This window comes from Salvelinus namaycush, chromosome 27, assembly GCF_016432855.1.
Source record: "Salvelinus namaycush isolate Seneca chromosome 27, SaNama_1.0, whole genome shotgun sequence".
Taxonomy (NCBI): Eukaryota; Metazoa; Chordata; class Actinopteri; order Salmoniformes; family Salmonidae; genus Salvelinus; species Salvelinus namaycush.
In genome coordinates, this window is record NC_052333.1 from 8,211,347 (window position 1) to 8,235,291 (window position 23,945).

A 23,945-nucleotide genomic window follows, 5' to 3' on the forward strand; every position below is an offset into this window, starting at 1 on the left:
GCATCACTCACACACACACATATATAGCAGATGCACACACGCACGCACACCAGGAGAAAGTAGGATTTTGAAAGGGACTGAATTGTGTGTCCACACAAGGTTAGTTGTACAAGACTCTGTCTGTCTGTCTGTCTGTCTGTCTGTCTGTCTGTCTGTCTGTCTGTCTGTCTGTCTGTCTGTCTGTCTGTGTGCAACAACAGCATGTGTGCTTGTTTGTCAGTGAATGGATTCTAAATATTGAAAAGCCCCGAAAGAGACACTGAAGGATTGTGTGTGTGTGTTCCTGCATGCCACTGTGTGCATTGGAGAGGGGGGGTAGGCAGCGGATGGTGTTAATACCTTCAGTCTGTGTCTTCTACCCAGACACAAAGGGTGTCCCCATGTGGGAGAAGCAGGAGCAGCCCCAGCCCACCTCCCCAGCTCACCACGGCTCTCCCCAGCCCACCACGGCTCTCCCCAGCCCACCACGGCTCTCCCCAGTCCACCACGGCTCTCCCCAGTCCACCACGGCTCTCACGGCTCTCCCCAGCTCACCACGGCTCTCCCCAGCCCACCACGGCTCTCCCCAGTCCACCACGGCTCTCACGGCTCTCCCCAGCTCACCACGGCTCTCCCCAGTCCACCACGGCTCTCCCCAGCCCACCACGGCTCTCCCCAGCCCACCACGGCTCTCCCCAGTCCACCACGGCTCTCACGGCTCTCCCCAGCCCACCACGGCTCTCCCCAGTCCACCACGGCTCTCCCCAGCCCACCACGGCTCTCCCCAGCCCACCACGGCCCCCCAGCCCACCAGAGCTCTCCCCAGCCCACCAGAGCTCTCCCTAGCTGACCACGGCCCACCACAGCCATCCCCAGCCCACCAGAGCTCTCCCTAGCCGACCATGGCCCACCACAGCCATCCCCAGCCCACCAGAGCTCTCCCTAGCCGACCATGGCCCACCACAGCCATCCCCAGCCCGCCAGAGCTCTCCCTAGCCGACCATGGCCCACCACAGCCATCCCCAGCCCACCAGAGCTCTCCCTAGCCGACCATGGCCCACCACAGCCATCCCCAGCCCACCAGAGCTCTCCCTAGCCGACCATGGCCCACCACAGCCATCCCCAGTCCACCAGAGCTCTCCCTAGCCGACCATGGCCCACCACAGCCATCCCCAGCTCACCGCAGGACACTACAGGGCACCTAATGGGAACATCATTAACCACATAGACAGCTAGAGCTGCATGGGAATGAGGGGAGAACAGGCCATGGATTAGATTAAAAAGCCATATCTGTCACTCGCATACTTCAACAGTGAATGTAGTGTTCCAGGTCAACACAAAGTGTTATCTAAAGCAGTTTTTTATTTTTTTATTTTACAAGGCAGTCACAATGCACAACTCACCAAGGTACAGTGCAAATGAAAAAATATTTTAAAAAGAAAAGTACAAAATAAAACAATCTTCAGAGCAACAGAAATGAGCTATTTACCTGTTGACATCAAAGACATCAGAGTATAACAACATCGGAGACATGTGGAATAACAACACATTTGCATAACCTATAAATAGATTGTTCACATGATAGTTCAGCTCTTTCTCTCTGTATTTGAGGAACCTCATGGAATGTCATAGCTTCTGTCACATGCCTACCGCATTCCTCTGTATCTAGCACGTGAAACACAGTTACAGGATCTTTATAGGGTCCATCTTTTCCACATTCTATCCTACACAGCTGAGCATGCATCTGTCTATCAATGGATTCTATCCTGCACAGCTGAGCATGCATCTGTCTATCAATAGATTATATCCTACACAGCTGAGCATGCATCTGTCTATCAATGGATTCTATCCTGCACAGCTGAGCATGCATCTGTCTATCAATAGATTATATCCTGCACTGCTGAGCATGCATCTGTCTATCAATATATTCTATCCTGCACAGCTGAGCATGCATCTGTCTATCAATAGATTCTATCCTGCACAGCTGAGCATGCATCTGTCTATCAATAGATTCTATCCTACACAGCTGAGCATGCATCTGTCTATCAATAGATTATATCCTACACAGCTGAGCATGCATCTGTCTATCAATAGATTATATCCTACACAGCTGAGCATGCATCTGTCTATCAATAGATTCTATCCTACACAGCTGAGCATGCATCTGTCTATCAATATGTTCTATCCTACACAGCTGAGCATGCGTCTGTGTCTATCAATAGATTCTATCCTACACAGCTGAGCATGCGTCTGTTTATCAATGGATTCTATCCTACACAGCTGAGCATGCATCTGTCTATCAATAGATTCTATCCTACACAGCTGAGCATGCATCTGTCTATCAATATATTCTATCCTACACAGCTGAGCATGCATCTGTCTATCAATAGATTCTATCCTACACAGCTGAGCATGCATCTGTCTATCAATAGATTCTATCCTGGACAGCTGAGCATGCATCTGTCTATCAATAGATTCTATCCTACACAGCTGAGCATGCATCTGTCTATCAATAGATTCTATCCTACACAGCTGAGCATGCATCTGTCTATCAATAGATTCTATCCTACACAGCTGAGCATGCATCTGTGTCAATCAATAGATTCTATCCTACACAGCTGAGCATGCATCTGTCTATCAATATATTCTATCCTGCACAGCTGAGCATGCGTCTGTCTATCAATAGATTCTATCCTACACAGCTGAGCATGCGTCTGTGTCTATCAATGGATTATATCCTACACAGCTGAGCATGCGTCTGTGTCTATCAATAGATTCTATCTTACACAGCTGAGCATGCGTCTGTGTCTATCAATAGATTCTATCCTACACAGCTGAGCATGCGTCTGTGTCTATCAATGGATTATATCCTACACAGCTGAGCATGCGTCTGTGTCTATCAATAGATTCTATCTTACACAGCTGAGCATGCATCTGTCTATCAATAGATTCTATCTTACACAGCTGAGCATGCATCTGTCTATCAATATATTCTATCCTGCACAGCTGAGCATGCATCTGTCTATCAATATATTCTATCTTACACAGCTGAGCATGCATCTGTCTATCAATATATTCTATCCTGCACAGCTGAGCATGCATCTGTCTATCAATAGATTCTATCTTACACAGCTGAGCATGCATCTGTCTATCAATATATTCTATCCTGCACAGCTGAGCATGCATCTGTCTATCAATAGATTCTATCCTACACAGCTGAGCATGCATCTGTCTATCAATATATTCTATCTTATACAGCTGAGCATGCATCTGTCTATCAATATATTCTATCCTGCACAGCTGAGCATGCATCTGTCTATCAATAGATTCTATCTTACACAGCTGAGCATGCATCTGTCTATCAATATATTCTATCCTGCACAGCTGAGCATGCATCTGTCTATCAATAGATTCTATCCTACACAGCTGAGCATGCATCTGTCTATCAATATATTCTATCCTACACAGCTGAGCATGCATCTGTCTATCAATAGATTCTATCCTACACAGCTGAGCATGCATCTGTGTCTATCAATAGATTCAAACCTGCACAACTGAGCATGCATCTGTCTATCAATATATTCTATCCTGCACAGCTGAGCATGCATCTGTCTATCAATAGATTCAAACCTGCACAGCTGAGCATGCATCTGTGCCTATCAATAGATTCAAACCTGCACAACTGAGCATGCATCTGTCTATCAATATATTCTATCCTACACAGCTGAGCATGCGTCTGTCTATCAATAGATTCTATCCTACACAGCTGAGCATGCATCTGTCTATCAATGGATTCTATCCTGCACAGCTGAGCATGCGTCTGTCTTTCAATAGATTCTATCCTACACAGCTGAGCATGCATCTGTGTCAATCAATAGATTATATCCTACACAGCTGAGCATGCGTCTGTTTATCAATAGATTCTATCCTACACAGCTGAGCATGTGTCTGTGTCTATCAATAGATTCTATCCTACACAGCTGAGCATGCATCTGTCTATCAATAGATTCTATCCTACACAGCTGAGCATGTGTCTGTGTCTATCAATAGATTCTATCCTACACAGCTGAGCATGCATCTGTCTATTAATGGATTCTATCCTACACAGCTGAGCATGCATCTGTCTATCAATGGATTCTATCCTACACAGCTGAGCATGCATCTGTCTATCAATAGATTCTATCCTACACAGCTGAGCATGCATCTGCGTCTTTCAGTGGCGATTTTAGCATGTAAATCTTGGTGAGGCAATCAAAACAATTATAATTGTGCGATGCATGCCAGCAAAGCCACTACACAACACTAAACAACACATTAATTGCACTATAATGGTGACAAACAGTGCCCACAAACTGTTAGGGCCTACATAAAGCTGTCCGGACAGCAGAGTCCCAACAGCAGTCCCAACACCTTACCACTGCTACACCTGGCTATCAGCGGGGCCTTGTCTGGCAGTGAAAGTTCATTCCTCCTCATTTACTGCCTTTCAAAGAAACATAGCTGATATGGCTGACTTGCTTAAACAAATGTGGTTTCTACTAACAATTGAGATGTACAAACTATGGCATAAGGGGACGACAAGCGGATAAGAGGCAATCTGTAATTTCGATTAAGACATCAATGGGCGAGCTAGGACTGACGTAGTCAATATAACTATTTATTTAACACTTTGAAATGTACAGCGACATAATTCAGAACATGGGCCATTCTTACAGTGTTCTCCCTGTACACCAAGTCAGAAACGTAGGATAAACAAAGAGGGCATATAAGCAGACAATGAAAGCTCTTACAATATTCAATGATTACATTCTCTAAAACAGGTTATAGGCTACATGTGCACCACCAAGTCTGAACAGTAGGCAAAATTAAGAGGGAAAAATAGACCAAATTATTAGGGTGAGGCACATGGGCTACTAACAGTTTACTACACAACATACACTTAGTATTACTTTCTTAGCTACAGTATACATATCTCCCTGGCATATTACATAATTTATGCAGAAGGATAAAATACCTTTTTTGGACTCATTGTGCTGTGCTCACTTGAACAAGAAGGTGGCACGGCGGTCCTTCGTGAGCAAATTTTGTCATCAAAGTCTGGATTTCTCTGGACTTATGGTGCTTCCAAGACAACTGGGAACTTGGAGAAAAAAACAGGTCGAATCATGATGACGTCAGTGATCTTCAGGTCGTAGCTATAGAAAAAGGCCCGACTTCCCGATTTACAATTCTGAGTTGGATGACCATCCAAAATGTTTTTTCCCCAGTCGGAGCTCGTTTTTTCCCCCGAGTTCCCAGTTGTCTTGAACTCACTGAAGTCAGATTTCCCAGTTCCGAGTTCCCAGTTGTCTTGAACTCACTGAAGTCAGATTTCCCAGTTCCGAGTAACAGTTGTTTCGAGCACGGCAGAAATGATGCTGGATTGACAGCATGGCCAATGTTGAATGTTTATCATTTTAAGCTTGGAAAAGAGATCCTTAAACCCAGACTTGGGACCGGACAGCCACTCCACTGAATAGCAGGCTAGTGATTGTTTTGCCATGCTTGCAGTTAGCCACTGATTCCTTCCAAACAACTCATTGTTGAATTTGCGATTTTCCACTTGTTGTGTAATGTTCATGTCCAATGGCCGATGAGCAGCGATACATTTTATCAATCGTTTCTCTTCATTATTTATCTTAATTTGACAAGGATTAAAAAGGATTTGCTAGTTGATTGTCGACTTCATTAATGATGATGGCTGCTAGCTAAGATTTTGAAAGTATGATATTGACATGATCAGTCCAATCAAAGCTACTGTACATATAATGTGATTTGACTTCATTTTATCTGTGGCCAATGACCTTGAGTCTTCTTGGATGGGCACTTCTAATTTAACTCTATGGCAGCACCCAAGGGGCTTGAATTTTCAAGCTCTACCCTTAGATTTGGCGGTGACATAGTGTCCCCATGAGTGACAGAACACTGAGCCAATCACGGCGTAACTAGAGAACATTACCAACCCCTATGCTCTGTATTTTCTGCTGGCTGTCCCACCACCACAGAAAGCACTGAGCTAGGCTGAAACACCTGCATTTTGGAGCTGCCTTACTCAAGAAAGCAAAAATATAGACTTATGTGCCACCAATCCCACATGAGGCTTTATTAACTCAATTATTTGTATATATTTTTTACATTGTTTGCAAACTGATATGTGATACGTATTAATGCCAAAATAACATGCTTCTTTTTTTACTCTGCCCCACCTGCCCTGAATGACGGGTCACCACTGGCGTCTATGAATAAATTAATTGGTGCTTTCTAAAGACTGGCAGGCGTACCACATGAAGCTGGTAGAGAATGCAAAGCTGTCATCAAGGCAAAGGGTGAATACTTTGAAGAATCTAAAATGTATTTTTATTTGTTTAACACTTTTTTGGTTACTACATGATTCCATGTGTTATTTCATAGTTTTGATGTCTTCACTATCATTCTACATACAATGTAGAAAATAGTAAATATAAAGAAAAACCCTGTCAATTGCATCAAAATTGTTTTGTAGAGTATTGTCACATCATTGTCATATTGTGATGCTTGTTTCAGAAGGTTGTACATGGAGAATATTTAACAGGGAGGAGTTTATGAATAGCCTGACAATGAAATACTCTGCAGGATTTCTTTGCCCATGTCGTCTACAGTTGCAAAACAGTCAAATTATAATAGGTGGACCATGATAAATGTTGTAACAACTGTCAAATTGCTGTAACTGCAGTGGACTGAAATGTGAGATGTGAATGCTATATAAAAAGAACATTCATCTTTTTAAAAATAGTAGGGATTTGTGAAGAATATCAATTTACCTCACTATTTACAACACCATGTTCTTATAATCACGTGTTGACAACCCTCACCTATAATTTCAGTGGAAAGAAAACATCCTACAGTGATACTGTACGTCTGTCTCTCTGTGGCCATGTGTCTGGGGTGAATTTCAAGGCAAAAGGAAAGACATTACATTATTAGGCTCAGAGCTCCCTCCAGTGGTCAATATGAACAAATCCCTACTTATAAGAAACATCCTTTTTCCTCACTTATGTTGGAGACAAAATCCTCAATTCACTATAAAGTTACAATTGAATGTGTATCATCAACTCCCTATGAGTAGCTCGGCATAACTTCACCCCTTTCAAGTATTTGGTTATCGTATTTTTCTTTGGAAAATTGTTTCTAAAAAAATATTTTTAAAATCTGGACCTTTTTCAAACAAAACAGAAACGAATAAAAAACAGGACAGAACCTAAGAGAAAACAGGACAGAAGCTAAGAGAAAACAGGACAGGAACTAAGAGACAACAGGACAGGAACTAAGAGAAAACAGGACAGGAACTAAGAGAAAACAGGACAGAAGCTAAGAGAAAACAGGACAGGAACTAAGAGAAAACAGGACAGGAACTAAGAGAAAACAGGACAGGAACTAAGAGAAAACAGGACAGGAACTAAGAGAAAACAGGACAGGAACTAAGAGAAAACAGGACAGGAACTAAGAGAAAACAGGACAGAAGCTAAGAGAAATCAGGACAGGAACTAAGAGAAAACAGGACAGGAACTAAGAGAAAACAGGACAGGAACTAAGAGAAATCAGGACAGAAGCTAAGAGAAAACAGGACAGAACCTAAGAGAAACCAGGACAGAAGCTAAGAGACAACAGGACAGAAGCTAAGAGAAAACAGGACAGGAACTAAGAGAAAACAGGACAGGAACTAAGAGAAATCAGGACAGGAACTAAGAGAAAACAGGACAGGAACTAAGAGAAATCAGGACAGGAACTAAGAGAAAACAGGACAGGAACTAAGAGAAATCAGGACAGAAGCTAAGAGAAAACAGGACAGAACCTAAGAGAAACCAGGACAGAAGCTAAGAGACAACAGGACAGAAGCTAAGAGAAAACAGGACAGAAGCTAAGAGAAAACAGGACAGAAGCTAAGAGACAACAGGACAGAAGCTAAGAGAAATCTAAGAGAAAACAGGACAGGAACTAAGAGAAAACAGGACAGGAACTAAGAGAAAACAGGACAGAAGCTAAGAGAAAACAGGACAGAAGCTAAGAGACAACAGGACAGAAGCTAAGAGAAATCTAAGAGAAAACAGGACAGGAACTAAGAGAAAACAGGACAGAAGCTAAGAGAAATCTAAGAGAAAACAGGACAGGAACTAAGAGAAAACAGGACAGAACCTAAGAGAAAACAGGACAGAAGCTAAGAGAAAACAGGACAGGAACTAAGAGAAATCAGGACAGAAGCTAAGAGAAAACAGGACAGAAGCTAAGAGAAAACAGGACAGAAGCTAAGAGAAATCTAAGAGAAAACAGGACAGGAACTAAGAGAAATCTAAGAGAAAACAGGACAGGAACTAAGAGAAAACTAAGAGAAAACAGGACAGGAACTAAGAGAAAACAGGACAGGAACTAAGAGAAAACAGGACAGAAGCTAAGAGAAAACAGGACAGGAACTAAGAGAAAACAGGACAGGAACTAAGAGACAACAGGACAGAAGCTAAGAGAAATCTAAGAGAAAACAGGACAGGAACTAAGAGAAAACAGGACAGAAGCTAAGAGACAACAGGACAGAAGCTAAGAGAAATCTAAGAGAAAACAGGACAGGAACTAAGAGAAAACTAAGAGAAAACAGGACAGAAGCTAAGAGACAACAGGACAGAAGCTAAGAGAAATCTAAGAGAAAACAGGACAGGAACTAAGAGAAAACTAAGAGAAAACAGGACAGGAACTAAGAGAAAACAGGACAGGAACTAAGAGAAAACTAAGAGAAATCAGGACAGAAGCTAAGAGAAAACAGGACAGAAGCTAAGAGAAAACAGGACAGAAGCTAAGAGAAAACAGGACAGAAGCTAAGAGAAAACAGGACAGAAGCTAAGAGAAAACAGGACAGAAGCTAAGAGAAAACAGGACAGAAGCTAAGAGAAAACAGGACAGGAACTAAGAGAAAACAGGACAGGAACTAAGAGAAAACAGGACAGAACCTAAGAGAAAACAGGACAGAAGCTAAGAGAAAACAGGACAGAAGCTAAGAGAAAACAGGACAGAAGCTAAGAGAAAACAGGACAGAAGCTAAGAGAAAACAGGACAGGAACTAAGAGAAAACAGGACAGAAGCTAAGAGACAACAGGACAGGAACTAAGAGAAAACAGGACAGAAGCTAAGAGAAAACAGGACAGGAACTAAGAGAAAACAGGACAGGAACTAAGAGAAAACAGGACAGGAACTAAGAGAAAACAGGACAGAAGCTAAGAGACAACAGGACAGAAGCTAAGAGAAAACAGGACAGAAGCTAAGAGAAAACAGGACAGCAGCTAAGAGACAACAGGACAGAAGCTGAGACAGTCAAACCATAAGGGGTGATTATAGTAGTTTATGATGAAGAAGCCTAAACAGCTGGGATCTCTCTCTAGGCCACTGACATAATGTGGCGATGTTTCTAAACAAACACATGCATCTTATATTATTAGTCTTTGTTATTAACTTAACCATTTTATTTAAAAACAATAAAGATGAGTGATATAAACCTCTAATCTTATCTGTAGCTCTGGTGTGCATAGAGATGATTCTAAATATTTATCGTAAGGCTGCTAAATCATCTGTCTTATCCACTTAACTCCCTTGGACTTACGGTCATACCTGTGTGGAGCGTTCTGTATGCGGGGCCACACCCCTATTGCCCTTGCTCTTTACTGTTGGTCATACTGTATGGACCAGAAACTCTGTGTGCCTCCCAAATGGCACCCTATTGCCTATATAGTGCACTACTTTTGACCTGGACTCTGGTTAAAAGTAGTGCACCAAGTAGGCAATAGGGTGCCATTTGGGAGGCATACCAATCCCTTGACATATAGCTCCTCCACTCCCTTGCTCTGACTGTTACTATGGCCATTTTATCAAATGGAATCCACAATGCCTGTCATCTCTGCTGATATACTTTGCTGTACCAACCCTTCTTTATAACCCCTCTCTTGGTAATCAGACAAACTACAGTAAATCACCATGCTGACTGGTGATCTACTGTAAAAGATAAAACATGAGGGTCCACCTCTGATTTATCAGAAGTTGCGATCCATGGATTTGAGCGGTCTGTCTTTGAAGTGTGGACTCTGAACAGTGAAACTGCCGACGTAACTAATCATGTCAGATAACCAAGTATCTAGAGGAGGTTATTTCCTGTATCCATTTACAGGGAATTCTCTTGAGTGGTAGACTGGACAGAATGAAAAAATACTGCAGCTGGAAAGCATTATATGGCTTTGTGCTCAATTTATGTGTTAAACAAGGAAAACTATACAGAAACAACATGTATCATAATCATTATTTTCTTAGCGTATTTTATTACTTTTGAGGGTTTTGTGGGATTGGTGGCACATAAGTAAAAATACACATTTGACAAAGGTAGACAAATCTAAACATGTCACATTCTCACATGTATACATACACTGTCAACCTCTGCATTACCGCTAACTTAAAATAGAATCTACCTACTTCCCTGCACAGTCACACTGTTATGGTATGTGGTTATACAAAATATGTGGCAATTACAGAGGCAGTAGGCTGAGGATCTGTGAGTCCCATTATAAATATCGGTGGTATAAATTACAGTTTGAACTACAGATGAAATCCTTTCCAACAGTAACATTAGCACCAACAGCAGGTTCAGACTGAACACCAACAGACTACACTTCTATGTGGTAGATACAACAGAACTAGACTATAATCGCATATATCATCTAGAAAGTCATTTTGAGGAAATCTTGTATCATATAGAATGATCAAGCGTGTTAAATGAAATATATCAAAACAGGTCAAATATAGCATAGTTTACATACAGTGTCATTTGTAATTGTATACAAATCCATTGCATTGTACTGTACAGTGTGAGGACTAGGAGGCTCTAGAAGCTAATCCTTTCCTCATACAGAGAGAGGAGCAGCAGCATGCCCCAGCCAGACAGCAGTCCTAAGTTCTGGAGCAGGAACATGAGCCAGGGCCTACGGTTGTCCGCATGGATCATGGTGGGGAGCTGCGAGGAGAAAGAAGCAGGACAATCCACTGCATTTAACTCTTTGCCCAAATATAGCATATTTACAGAGAAAGATAGGCATTAGGGTATTGATGAAAGACATAGGAGCAACCGTGCCATAACTAGGGCATAACTAACTCTTCCTGGTCAGGTGACATAGCCAGGAGACACTCAAGGCCCAAGTCATAATTGGGCTTCCCGGGGAAAATGTTGTCCGAAGTTGCAACAGTAACCAAGACGGCAGGGCTTAGCGAAGGGTCATTTGAACAATTTGTGCGATACTCTCATTTGAAGAGAAGCCCAAAGAAGCGATTCCTCACAGCCTGTTTGAGAATGTGGTAAACCTAGTGTACTAACCATATCAGCCAGACCCACATACAAGAAGAGACCAGAGGTGATGGCCGCGATCCACTGCTTGGTGGCCAGGTCAGTAGAGACGGTGAGGGCAATGTAGAGTCCGATGAAGGATGTGAGGGCACTGCCCACGTTCAGCATCAAGGCCTTCTTCACTGACAACCCGCTGTGCAGCAGGATTGCAAAATCACCTGGGAGATGTAGGACGGAGAGGTTTAAAAGGGTCGTCAGTGATAAAATGTAGGTCTTAGGTTGATGCCATTGGAGGGATTGTGTGAATAGGAATCTGGATGGAGAGAGAAGACGTGGCTAATCATCTACTACTACTACTCATCCATTCTAATACTTGACTGTTTGAAATGAAAAAATATTGTTCTGAAATCAAACAAATCTAACACCATTTCATTTATATAGAGTGGGGAGAACAAGTATTTGATACACTGCCGATTTTGCAGGTTTTCCTACTTACAAAGCATGTAGAGGTCTGTAATTTTTATCAATACAGGTAATGAGTGGAGAACAGGAGGGCTTCTTAAAGAAAAACTAACAGGTCTGTGAGAGCCGAAATCCTTGTGTCATGCAATAAAATGCAAATTAATTACTTAAAAATCATACAATGTGATTTTCTGGATTGTTGTTTTAGATTCCGTCTCTCACAGTTGAAGTGTACCTATGATAAAAATTACAGACCTCTACATGCTTTGTAAGTAGGAAAACCTGCAAAATCGGCAGTGTATCAAATACTTGTTCTTCCCACTGTATACAGTGTCATTTATATATATATAGGAATTGACATAAAGAAACATCTGAAGTACCAATGTGGCCGGGTCTCATTCCCTAAAAACCTCTTTCAACATGACCAACTTGTCACGATCGTCTTCGGGTGAAAGAGAGGACCAAGGCACAGCGTGATATAAATACATTATGTATTTATTTAAGGAAGACGAAGAACACTAAAACAAACTAAACAAAACAACCGTGAAGCTATAATACGACAATAAGTGCAGACACTGGCAACTTACACATAGACAATCACCCACAACCTACCTAATGACTATGGCTGCCTAAATATGGCTCCCAATCAGAGACAACGATAGACAGCTGTCTCTAATTGAGAACCAACCTAGGCAACCATAGACTTACATAAACACCTACAATGAACACAACCCCATGAACTCTACAAACACCCCCTAGACAATACAAACACCCTAGACGAGACTAAAACACACAAACATCCCCCATGTCACACCCTGACCTAACTAAAATAATAAAGAAAACAAAGATAACTAAGGCCAGGGCGTGACACAACTAGAGGCGTCGGTCTACACTCACCCAGTTCATGAGGCAACTCATGACAGAACACAGCCAAAGACGTGGCAAGGCCGGAATTCCAGGAAACAGAAAAGGCCGCTCCGATAGCCAGGCCATCGGCAAAGTTATGTATCCCGTCCCCTATGGTAACCATGTAGGGTAGCAGACGCTGTTCTAGTAGAGGGGAGAGACAGAAGGGAAACTCAGAGAAAGGTTCAGTCGTCTAAAGAAGTAAAGTCAAATTTGGCTATTGTTAATCATGTGTCTAAATTCATATTTCACAGTGACAGCAGTATTGATTAGCTAATGCCATTAGGCTGGAATACAGAATACAGATGTAGGATATTCATTTGACCAGTTTCTCACAGCAGGAAAAGTATCCTGTATCAACAGGAAATATGAATTATTGTGTGGATTATAATTAATGGACATTTTTGGAGGGGTTGATACATTTTTAGTTAGGACAAATCAAGTCTGACATTTGAAAGTGGAAATTACTAACTTTAGAAGTATTTTTAAACCTTAAAGTTGCTTCATGTTTGCATTTCCTGCAAGAACAGGGTGATCAAATTAAGATCCTACATCTGTAGGAACCAGTGGTGGAAAAAGTACTAAATTGTCATACTTGAGTAAAAGTAAAGATACCTTAATAGAAAATGACTCAAGTAAAAGTGAGTCACCCAATAAAATACTACTTGAGTAAAAGTCTGAAAGTATTTGGTTTTAAATATACTTCAGTATCAAAAGTAAATGTAATTGCTCAAATATACTTAAGTATGAAAAGTAAAAGTATAAATCATTTCAAATTCTTTATATTAAGCAAACCAGACGGCACAATTGTAATGTTTTTTAAAAATGTACTTATAGCCACAGGCACACGCCAACACTCAGATATTATTTACAAACAAAACATTTGTGTTAAGTGAGTCCGCCAGATCAGAGGCAGTAGGGATGACCAGGGACGTTCTCTTACTAAGTGCGTGAAATGGATCATTTTTTTGTCAAAATGTAACGAGCACTTTTAGGTGTCAGGGAAAATAAAAAGTACATTATTTTCTTTAGGAATGTAGTGAAGTAAAAGTTGGCAAAAATATAAATAGTAAAGTAAAGTAGAGATACCCCCAAAAAACTACTTAAGTAGTACTTTAAAGTATTTTTACACTGGTAGGAACTGGCAAGCTAGCAGTTATACTGTAGAGTGACTACAACTAAACCATTGAATATTGTGCTTGAATTGTTTATAAAGATTACATAAAGGATGATGTCTCATTTTAATCATGTCAGATAAATAAATTGTTGTCACTGTTTATATTATCATTTACAATGATATGACAGGGTGTTTTTGGGTGCATCTGCAGCTAAAATGTTGTACCCCTGTAGTAATGAATCCCTTTATTGCTGTTCCTCATGTAAGTGAACAAAGCTCTTTGGTGCACATTACTCTTTGTCATGCTGAATGTGTGTAATCATTGACTAGACTTGACTCACACAGTAAGTTCACAGTATATCAGCTTTCCAGTGAACGCCCTGACTGTCAGACCCTGACCTATATTTCATCTCTTCCTTACAGGTTGTATGATGACCTGGGTTGTCTATCTTACCTCTTGAGCGCTGGTTTGGTTCTGGATAGGCTTTCTCTGTGTCCTCACTGTTCTCACTTTCAACCTTTTAGGATCAGAAGTACAACATCGGAATTACAGCAGGCGTGAACAAGTTAGTGGAGGACAAGGTGTTCAGAGACACGGGTAGTAAAGACTTGAGACTACATACTGTGTCAGGTAAAAACATAGCTTTACTAGGATACTGGCTGTTCAGTCATGGACCTCTGACTCAGATCTCCAAGAGAGAGGATAGAGGGTTTAGAACGTCACAGGTGTGTCTGTGAATAAGTGGTACAGAACCTACCAGGTCAGTCTGTGAATAAGTGGTACAGAACCTACCAGGTCAGTCTGTGAATAAGTGGTACAGAACCTACCAGGTCAGTCTGTGAATAAGTGGTACAGAACCTACCAGGTCAGTCTGTGAATAAGCGGTACAGAACCTACCAGGTCAGTCTGTGAATAAGCGGTACAGAACCTACCAGGTCAGTCTGCGAATAAGTGGTACAGAACCTACCAGGTCAGTCTGCGAATAAGTGGTACAGAACCTACCAGGTCAGTCTGTGAATAAGTGGTACAGAACCTACCAGGTCAGTCTGTGAATAAGTGGTACAGAACCTACCAGGTCAGTCTGTGAATAAGTGGTACAGAACCTACCAGGTCAGTCTGTGAATAAGCGGTACAGAACCTACCAGGTCAGTCTGTGAATAAGCGGTACAGAACCTACCAGGTCAGTCTGTGAATAAGTGGTACAGAACCTACCAGGTCAGTCTGTGAATAAGTGGTACAGAACCTACCAGGTCAGTCTGTGAATAAGCGGTACAGAACCTACCAGGTCAGTCTGTGAATAAGTGGTACAGAACCTACCAGGTCAGTCTGTGAATAAGTGGTACAGAACCTACCAGGTCAGTCTGTGAATAAGCGGTACAGAACCTACCAGGTCAGTCTGTGAATAAGCGGTACAGAACCTACCAGGTCAGTCTGTGAATAAGCGGTACAGAACCTACCAGGTCAGTCTGTGAATAAGCGGTACAGAACCTACCAGGTCAGTCTGTGAATAAGTGGTACAGAACCTACCAGGTCAGTCTGTGAATAAGCGGTACAGAACCTACCAGGTCAGTCTGTGAATAAGTGGTACAGAACCTACCAGGTCAGTCTGTGAATAAGCGGTACAGAACCTACCAGGTCAGTCTGTGAATAAGCGGTACAAAACCTACCAGGTCAGTCTGTGAATAAGCGGTACAGAACCTACCAGGTCAGTCTGTGAATAAGCGGTACAGAACCTACCAGGTCAGTCTGTGAGATGGACTGCTTGTTATTCTTCTCCTGCATGTACATCTCCAGGACTTTACCATGGTCACAGTGATGGGGCTCAGACTCCTCCTGGAAACACAATGGCACAATGTATCTGTCTGTGCCCGGAACATCACAACAAACAACATGTACAGTTGACGTCGGAAGTTTACATACACTTAGGTTGGAGTCATTAAAACTCGTTTTTCAACCACTCCACAAATTTCTTGTTAACAAAAACAAATGTTTGTTGTTAACAAACATCTACTTTGTGCATGACACAAGTCATTTTCAACAACTGTTTACAGACAGATTATTTCACATATAATTCATTGTATCACAATTCCAGTGGGTCAGAAATGTACATACACTAAGTTGACTGTGCCTTTAAACAGCTTGGAAAATTCCAGAAAACGATGTCAAGGCTTTAGAAGCTTCTGATAGGCTAATTGACATCATTTGAGTCAATTGGAGATGTACCTGTGGATGCATTTCAAGGCCTACCTTCAAACTCAGTGCCTCTTTGCTTGACATCATGGGAAAATCAATAGAAATCAGCCAAGACCTCAGAAAGAAATTGTAGACCTTCACAAGTCTGGTTCATCCTTGGGAGCAATTTCCAAACGCCTGAAGGTACCACGCTCATCTGTACAAACAATAGTACGCAAGTATAAACACCATGGGACCACGCAGCCATCATACCGCTCAGGAAGGAGACGCCTTCTGTTTCCTAGAGATGAACGTACTTTGGTGCGAAAATTGCAAATCAATCCCAGAACAACAGCAAAGGACCTTGTGAAGATGCTGGAGGAAACAGGTACAAAAGTATCTATATCCACAGTAAAACGAGTCCTATATCGACAGAACCTGAAAGGCCGCTCAGCAAGGAAGAAGCCACTGTTCCAAAACCGCCACAAGAAAGCCAGACTACGGTTTGCAACTGCACATGGGGACAAAGATCGTACTTTTTGGAGAAATGTCCTCTGGTCTGATGAAACAAAAATATAACTGTTTGGCCATAATGACCATCGCTATGTTTGGAGGAAAAAGGGGGAGTCTTGCAACCCGAAGAACACCATCCCAACCGTGAAGCACGGGGGTGGCAGCATCATGTTGTGGGGGTGCTTTGCAGCAGGAGGGACTGGTGCACTTCACAAAATAGATGGCATCATTAGCAAGGAAAATGATGTGGATATATTGAAGCAACATCTCAAGACATCAGTCAGGAAGTTAAAGCTTGGTCGCAAATGGGTCTTCCAAATGGACAATGACCCCAAGCATACTTCCAAAGTTGTAGCAAAATGGCTTGAGGACAACAAAGTCAAGGTATTGGAGTGGCCATCACAAAGCCCTGACCTCAATCTCATAGAACATTTGTGGACAGAACTGAAAAAGCATGTGTGAGCAAGTAGGCCTACAAATCTGACTCAGTTACACCAGCTCTGTCAGGAGGAATGGGCCAAAATTCACCCAACTTATTGTGGGAAGCTTGTGGAAGGCTACCGTTTGACCCAAGTTAAACAATTTAAAGGCAACGTTTGACCCAAGTTAAACAATTTAAAGGCAATGCTACCAAATACTAATTGAGTGCATGTAAACTTCTGACCCACTGGGAATGTGATGAAAGAAATAAAAGCTGAAATAAATAATTCTCTCTACTATTATTCTGACATTTCACATTCTTAAAATAAAGTAGTGATCCTAACTGACATAAAACGGGGAATTTTTACAAGGATTAAATGTCAGAAATTGTGAAAAACTGAGCTTAAATGTATTTGGCTAAGGTGTATGTAAACTTCCGACTTCAACTGTATCTAACGGTGATAGCTAACAATTCTCACATTTTGGAACCAGTAAGACCTGACAAATTTCTTTGACCCGAAACATTGCACTTTATTAAAAGGTGTATTGCAAGTGTACGTGTGTGGGAGTTCTTTTCACCATGGATCCACCGAACCAGTAAGCTGACAGAACGGAGGTGTTCAGTAAGGAGATAAGGTTTAGAAACAGTGTGAAATGGGGAGGTACCACCTGGACGTGTCCAATAAGAACCCAGATTTTTGTTTCCTGTTGCAACACATTTTGCTACATCGTGCCCTACTGAACACAGCCCAGATGATAGACACTACTTACCCCATGGTGATGCAGGGAATGGTGATGGCTGTCCTTGTGAGTGGTGATGATGGAGAAGATAGTCTCCATGAGATAGAAGCAGTAGATGCCAGCCATCATCACCAGTATCTTACAGATGTAGTCTGGAACCTCCTCTGAGTGGCCGTGATCTGTTCCTTCACTGTGAACATGGAGGCCTAGGAACTGAACCAACAGAGGAAACAGTCACAACCCAGTCTGACACAGTCAGCCCAATGACAGTGTTATGTCATTGTAACGACAGTGTTATGTCATTGTAACGACAGTGTTATGTCATTGTAACGACAGTGTTATGTCATTGTAACGACAGTGTTATGTCATTGTAACGACAGTGTTATGTCATTGTAACGACAGTGTTATGTCATTGTAACGACAGTGTTATGTCATTGTAACGACAGTGTTATGTCGTTGTAATGACAGTGTTATGTCGTTGTAATGACAGTGTTACGACAGTGTTACGTTGCTCTTATGAAGGCAGGTTCAAGTGAAGTGTAATACACTACACAAGACCAAATACTGGCGATGCAATCAACCTATGCAGGGTCCATTAGTGTGAAATGGCCTCCTTCACTCACTACTGACAGATGAAAGTCTAGAGTGGAGACCAGTACCTATCCACCATATTGCTTTAACCAATCAAGTCCTCTTAATAAGTGGTTGTGAAGGAGAAGAAGATAAGAAGTCATGTCGGACCATTGGGACACATTGTTATGTTGCTCTTATCATTGGCTTTGTAATAACCTAAAGTTCCCTGAAGGAACATGGGGCCATTTCTCTGTTTGCCCGATCTGAAGGTGTCGTTCTTGTTCCTCACATCGTTATTATTTGACACTGTAGGTGATGACACGGTGTGACAGCCTGCTAATACTTCGCCCTGCGATGTTGACATGATGGATCTAAGTGGATTGAGCTGCAGCAGCAGGAAGTATCCCCTCCAGACTTCTGCCCTGAGGGAAATAAGGCTAGGAAGCATCAGATGGGACTACTGTATGTGTTGCTCTGACTTATCATGGAGGTCTCTCAGACATCTGGCTGATCATTGGGTCGCACTGACATTAACCACAACACTTTAATGAAGTGTTGAGGAGGAAGAGGTCTGGCTGGCTAGATAAGTGGTTTTCTTTTCACATTGGACATTCTAGCAACTATTATGGATGCATAACCAGGCCAGTACAGTGCAGCTCAGCTTGAATCAGCTGGGCTCAGTGATGTGGATATGGTACTGTGGTGCTCACCATAGGCAGGAGGTGCAACAGGGCGTCCCCAGTGAGGGAGCCAACGGCCAGGCTGACACAGAACTGAATGACGAGCTGGAAGACACTGCTGCAGGAGGTACACAACAGCACCATAACGCCAACCAAGGCGGCCAGACAGATCAGTAGATTGGCTATGGAGGCATACACAAACTCTGTGGGGAGAGAGAATTAACATTAAGGGGTTACAAATATAATAACAGTGCCAGACTCAAGCCAATCAGTCAGTCAGTCAAGCCACAAAAGGTCTGTTAGATAATACAGTAAACATTGTGTGATTATGCTTGAAATAGGCTCTAGTCCTACCGAATGCAATAGGCTCTAGTCCTACCGAATGCAATAGGCTCTAGTCCTACCGAATGCAATAGGCTCTAGTCCTACCGAATGCAATAGGCTCTAGTCCTACCGAATGCAATAGGCTCTAGTCTTTTTGGACTAGAGCCTCAAGTTTGTGATTTAGAATTTTGGAGCATTCATATTTACAAACATAGGAAATGTATTTCTGCATAGTGTCTCTATAATTCCTTTATCATTAAAAAAATTAACAGGCAGGAATGGGACTTTCTGTATCAAAAGGAAAGGAATGAGTGTTGAATATAGAGTGTACTGTAGCAATATATAGATCAATCACAAGAGCACACAATGCAGAATCACAGTGGCTAGGACTGTAGCAGTTCACTCACTCTCTGTGGTGCTGAGCTGGTCTAATGGTCCAGTGGGGGGAGAGATGCTGTTGCAGGCACCACTGAGGAGCTGCTGGATCAGGGCTGGGCTGAGCCGGGCCACGTCAGACCTGGACAGGCTAGATCCATTCAGCCCATGGATCTTTATCAGCTCCTCCGGGCTGAAACACGTCTACGTGGAAAAAACAGGGCTGAAACACGTCCACGTGGAGGAAACAGGGCTGAAACACGTCCACGTGGAGGAAACAGGGCTGAAACACGTCCACGTGGAGGAAACAGGACTGAAACACATCTACGTGGAGGAAACAGGGCTGAAACACGTCCACGTGGAGGAAACAGGGGTGAAACACGTCTACGTGGAGGAAACAGGGCTGAAACACGTCTACGTGGAGGAAACAGGGGTGAAACACGTCTACGTGGAGGAAACACGGCTGAAACACGTCTACGTGGAGAAAACACGGCTGAAACACGTCCACGTGGAGGAAACAGGACTGAAACACGTCCACGTGGAGGAAACAGGGATGAAACACGTCTACGTGGAGGAAACAGGACTGAAACACGTCCACGTGGAGGAAACAGGGCTGAAACACGTCCGCGTGGAGGAAACAGGGCTGAAACACGTCCGCGTGGAGAAAACACGGCTGAAACACATCTACGTGGAGAAAACACGGCTGAAACACGTCCACATGGAGGAAACAAGCAGTATTTTTAAAACACTTTCCATCACAGAATATGTATCGCCCCTGATATGTGGTAATTGCTACAGTTGAAAATGCAGTGCCGTGTGTCAGTGTAAAATGGAAGTGCGAATTAATTCTTCAATTAATATACCTCTGTCAGAATACTGTGTCCCAAATGGATCACTATTCCCTTTGCAGTGCACAACTTTTGACCAAAGCCCATTGGCCTATTCTTTGAATTGACACTCCTTGTCGCTAACTGATAGTAAGATGTCATTGGGCATTCACAAAGTGGGGACCAATATATTACAAGTAACATGTTATTATCCCTCAGCAGTGTTCCTTCTCATTCAGATTTCTCTCATATAGATATTACCATGGGGAGAATCCTACGGCTGCCAATAGCTCAGGCCATCTACTGCACATCTGAGGCTCATTGGAGATGCAGCGGACACCAGGGGTTTACTAGTCTGATAATGAGTCAGAGTGAAGGAGCCTGTGTGTGTGTGTGTGTGTGTGTGCGTGCGTGCGTGCGTGCGTGCGTGCGTGCGTGCGTGCGTGCTTGCGTGCGTGCGTGCGTCGTTAAGCCCCTGAAGGTCTCTTCAGGAGATTGGAGTGATGGCCTTGACCTAATTACAGACAAAGAACCATGGTGGTTGAGTATAACAATTACCAGTTCCCAGCTGCTGATGTTCCTATGGTGGTACCCCTCTTCATGACTCGTCCTGAAGGCATCACCTCCACTTCGACCCCCCCGACCCCTGCTAACAGTACTGTGGTCACTATGGTCATGGTCAACGTGGTCATCGTGACCATGGTCATCTTTGTGTCCCTTTTGATCTCTATGATCGTGATCCTCTTCATGGACGCCACCCAGTTGTAGGCTGTTCATAAGACCTTCCAGCTCTACAGAGATGAATCACAATGATATGGTTAGTTGGTGGTAGAGTATATTAGCAGGCCATTGAGGAACAGTAATATGCTGGTAGAGTATATTAGGCCATTGGGGAACAGCAATATAAACTCATTATCCAGGCTTCATGGGGTTATAGCATAGGGTTTGAGGGTAACATTAACATAGGGGTAGGGGATAACATCAATAGCATCATGCTAAATTAATGATGAACTATGTATTGCACAAGATGGATTAATGAGTGGGTTGATGTTACAGTACAGCCAGGAGCATGACATTACAGTGTAATAAAACTAAACAGTGCGAGGAAAATGATTCATACTAAATAGGGATAGTAGTTTGTTATGAGGCAATATTACAGCACGGACATTTCGTACAAATAGGAATAGTTGTTTCTTACTGTACCATGTATGGTAATGTTGTCAGAACCGAAGGAGTTGAATATGAAATCCAGAAAGTAGTCCTCTTCAGGCAGTGCTCTGGCAGTCATGCAGTCACCTCGCAAAGCATGGTAAACTATGTATCCAAACACCACATCCATGTTGTGTGGGACACCATCATTCATCTCCTCCAAGATGTCTTGACCAGTAAGACACTGCTAAATGACCACGATAACACGGGACAGACATACACCGTTGAATAGAATATAAATATTTTGTTGAAACAAATCTACTCAAATGAGTTTGTTAGAAAACAGGTCACTGTTGCTAACGGTAGTTCATTGGCTTTCTATTGCACAACCTTAGAAGGTACAGTATATAAAATGTGTTGCCATTCTTATTAACACAGCAGCACCAACCTGGTCGTACTGCTGATCGGGCCTGTAGTGCTTCTTCAAGTTATGGAGCAGTGTCTCTATCCCACTGCTCTCCATGTCTCCGTGTCCATCCCCATGGTCATAGCCTGTGATCTCATGGATGAAGTTGTCCGTCTCGTCCCCCCACCTCCCTGCCCTCACGGCAGAGCAGGCCTCTGAGGGAGAGCTGAGGTACAGGCAGCATCCTGCCGCTACTCTGAAGAAGCCTTCGTTGTGAAGGAGACCACCAGTGCTGGTGAAGTTACCCACCAGCTGGTCTACTGACTGCACAGAGAGGCACTAGAAAGAAGCAGGGTGGCTTCAGTGTTTCATGTAGATTATGTATCTACTCAGTACAAATATAGGCCTAATTTATGAGAGAAAACCAACGTAGGGTCTTGTATAGTCAGTCATTATGACCACAAAGCTAAAGGAGTTTGGGTTGGGTGAATGCGAGACATAAAAATCTAATTTTCTGATCTTTAACAGCTATTCTCGGGCTTTTTGAGTCAGGACATACAGTGACTTGACCTATTATCTAACAGATTATTCTGTAGAGTCTACCAGAAACCCAGAACCGATTAGTGGTGCTGGAGGCAAAATGCTCAACTGGAGAAAAAAAATACAAATAAAAAGTCTTGACACACTTCAAGTCAGATGCACATTTCTTTTAAAAGAGGCTGAGCTCGATGAAGGTCGACTGACCGAAAGCTCCGTATCTATTCAAATAAAATGTGCATCTCACTGGAAGTGTGCAGAGACTTCTTCCTGATTCTCCAGCATCATGACCACGTATGAGTAAGATCTGAAGCCATTGTTGCATTAGCAGAACATGCTGTCTACCTACTGATCATTAGTGTTAGTCCCAAACATGTTTGGCCAATCTATAACACATCTCTCACATAACATGTGACAGAAAACTTCCTCTACATGGTCACAAGGGCAGATTACACCTGCCACGGTAAAGTCCAAGGCCTTCAATGTCTGAACAACAGAAAAAAAATTATTCCAAAAAAATTGGTGTGTACATGTTTTTCTACTGTAATCAAATGAAACCAAAATGAACACTTATTGGAGTATTTGTGGTGCAATGGCATGATGGACAGAGTAAAAAAATATATATATTTTTTTTTTTTTACATTGAATGTATTAAATTACATAAAACAGAATGCCCAATCATTAAGAAGTTTAAACTGCACAGTAAAAGGGTAATACAACCACAATATTTATTTTATTTATTATTATTATTATTTTATTACACATAAGCCATTTAAGTCAAAGCCATTGCGATAATCTATGATAATACCCTAACACATGGAATTTGTTAAATATTGATAAGGTGTTTTACATCATTGGTAGAACTTAATGATTTTAATACCTCCAGTTACACAAATCTGGTACAAAACAATCTGCAATGCTGACGTCGTGTATTCTTTCTATATAATACCTACATAATAATAGTCAGAATCATTATTGTTATCATTATCATATAATTATTATTATTATTATTATTGCTCACGATATATGTATCAATAAAAAAAAGACTTGGTTAGAGACTGGTCAATAAAAAAAATATATACAGATTTAGGCTTAACAAGCTAGGTCTGAAAAAGCACTATGACAAATGTACAGCGCTGTATTCCATTGTGTGTAGCGCACGGCACAGTAACAGGTGCAGATTGGACCTCGACCTTTCCTAAAACCAAGTTGAAGCGAGTGTAAGAAAAAAGTTACCTTTTCACACGACACACCAGGGCACTGCACACGCTTCTCCAACTGTTTGAAAAAGGAGCGAACTGACATTTCATCCAGGTATTCCTCTCCTGGCGAAACGAGCTCCACCACTTTCCCATATACATCCATAGGTGAACACCA

General features: G+C 42.3%; 1 protein-coding gene across 1 annotated transcript; it reads right to left on the reverse strand.

Moving 5' to 3' along the window:
* Window positions 1-10,350: 10,350 nt before the first annotated feature.
* LOC120022018 (zinc transporter ZIP4-like) lies at window positions 10,351-23,933 on the reverse strand. The gene is made up of 11 exons (XM_038965818.1): window positions 23,805-23,933; window positions 22,074-22,370; window positions 21,639-21,869; window positions 19,682-19,853; window positions 18,981-19,153; window positions 17,728-17,910; window positions 15,589-15,684; window positions 14,305-14,368; window positions 12,725-12,877; window positions 11,396-11,583; window positions 10,351-11,038 (listed from the first exon to the last, which is right to left on the reverse strand). Exons 1-11 carry the CDS (start codon window positions 23,931-23,933, stop codon window positions 10,910-10,912), a joined length of 1,815 nt encoding a protein of 604 aa, XP_038821746.1. The 3' UTR covers window positions 10,351-10,909.
* Between the last annotated feature and the right edge of the window lie 12 nt (window positions 23,934-23,945).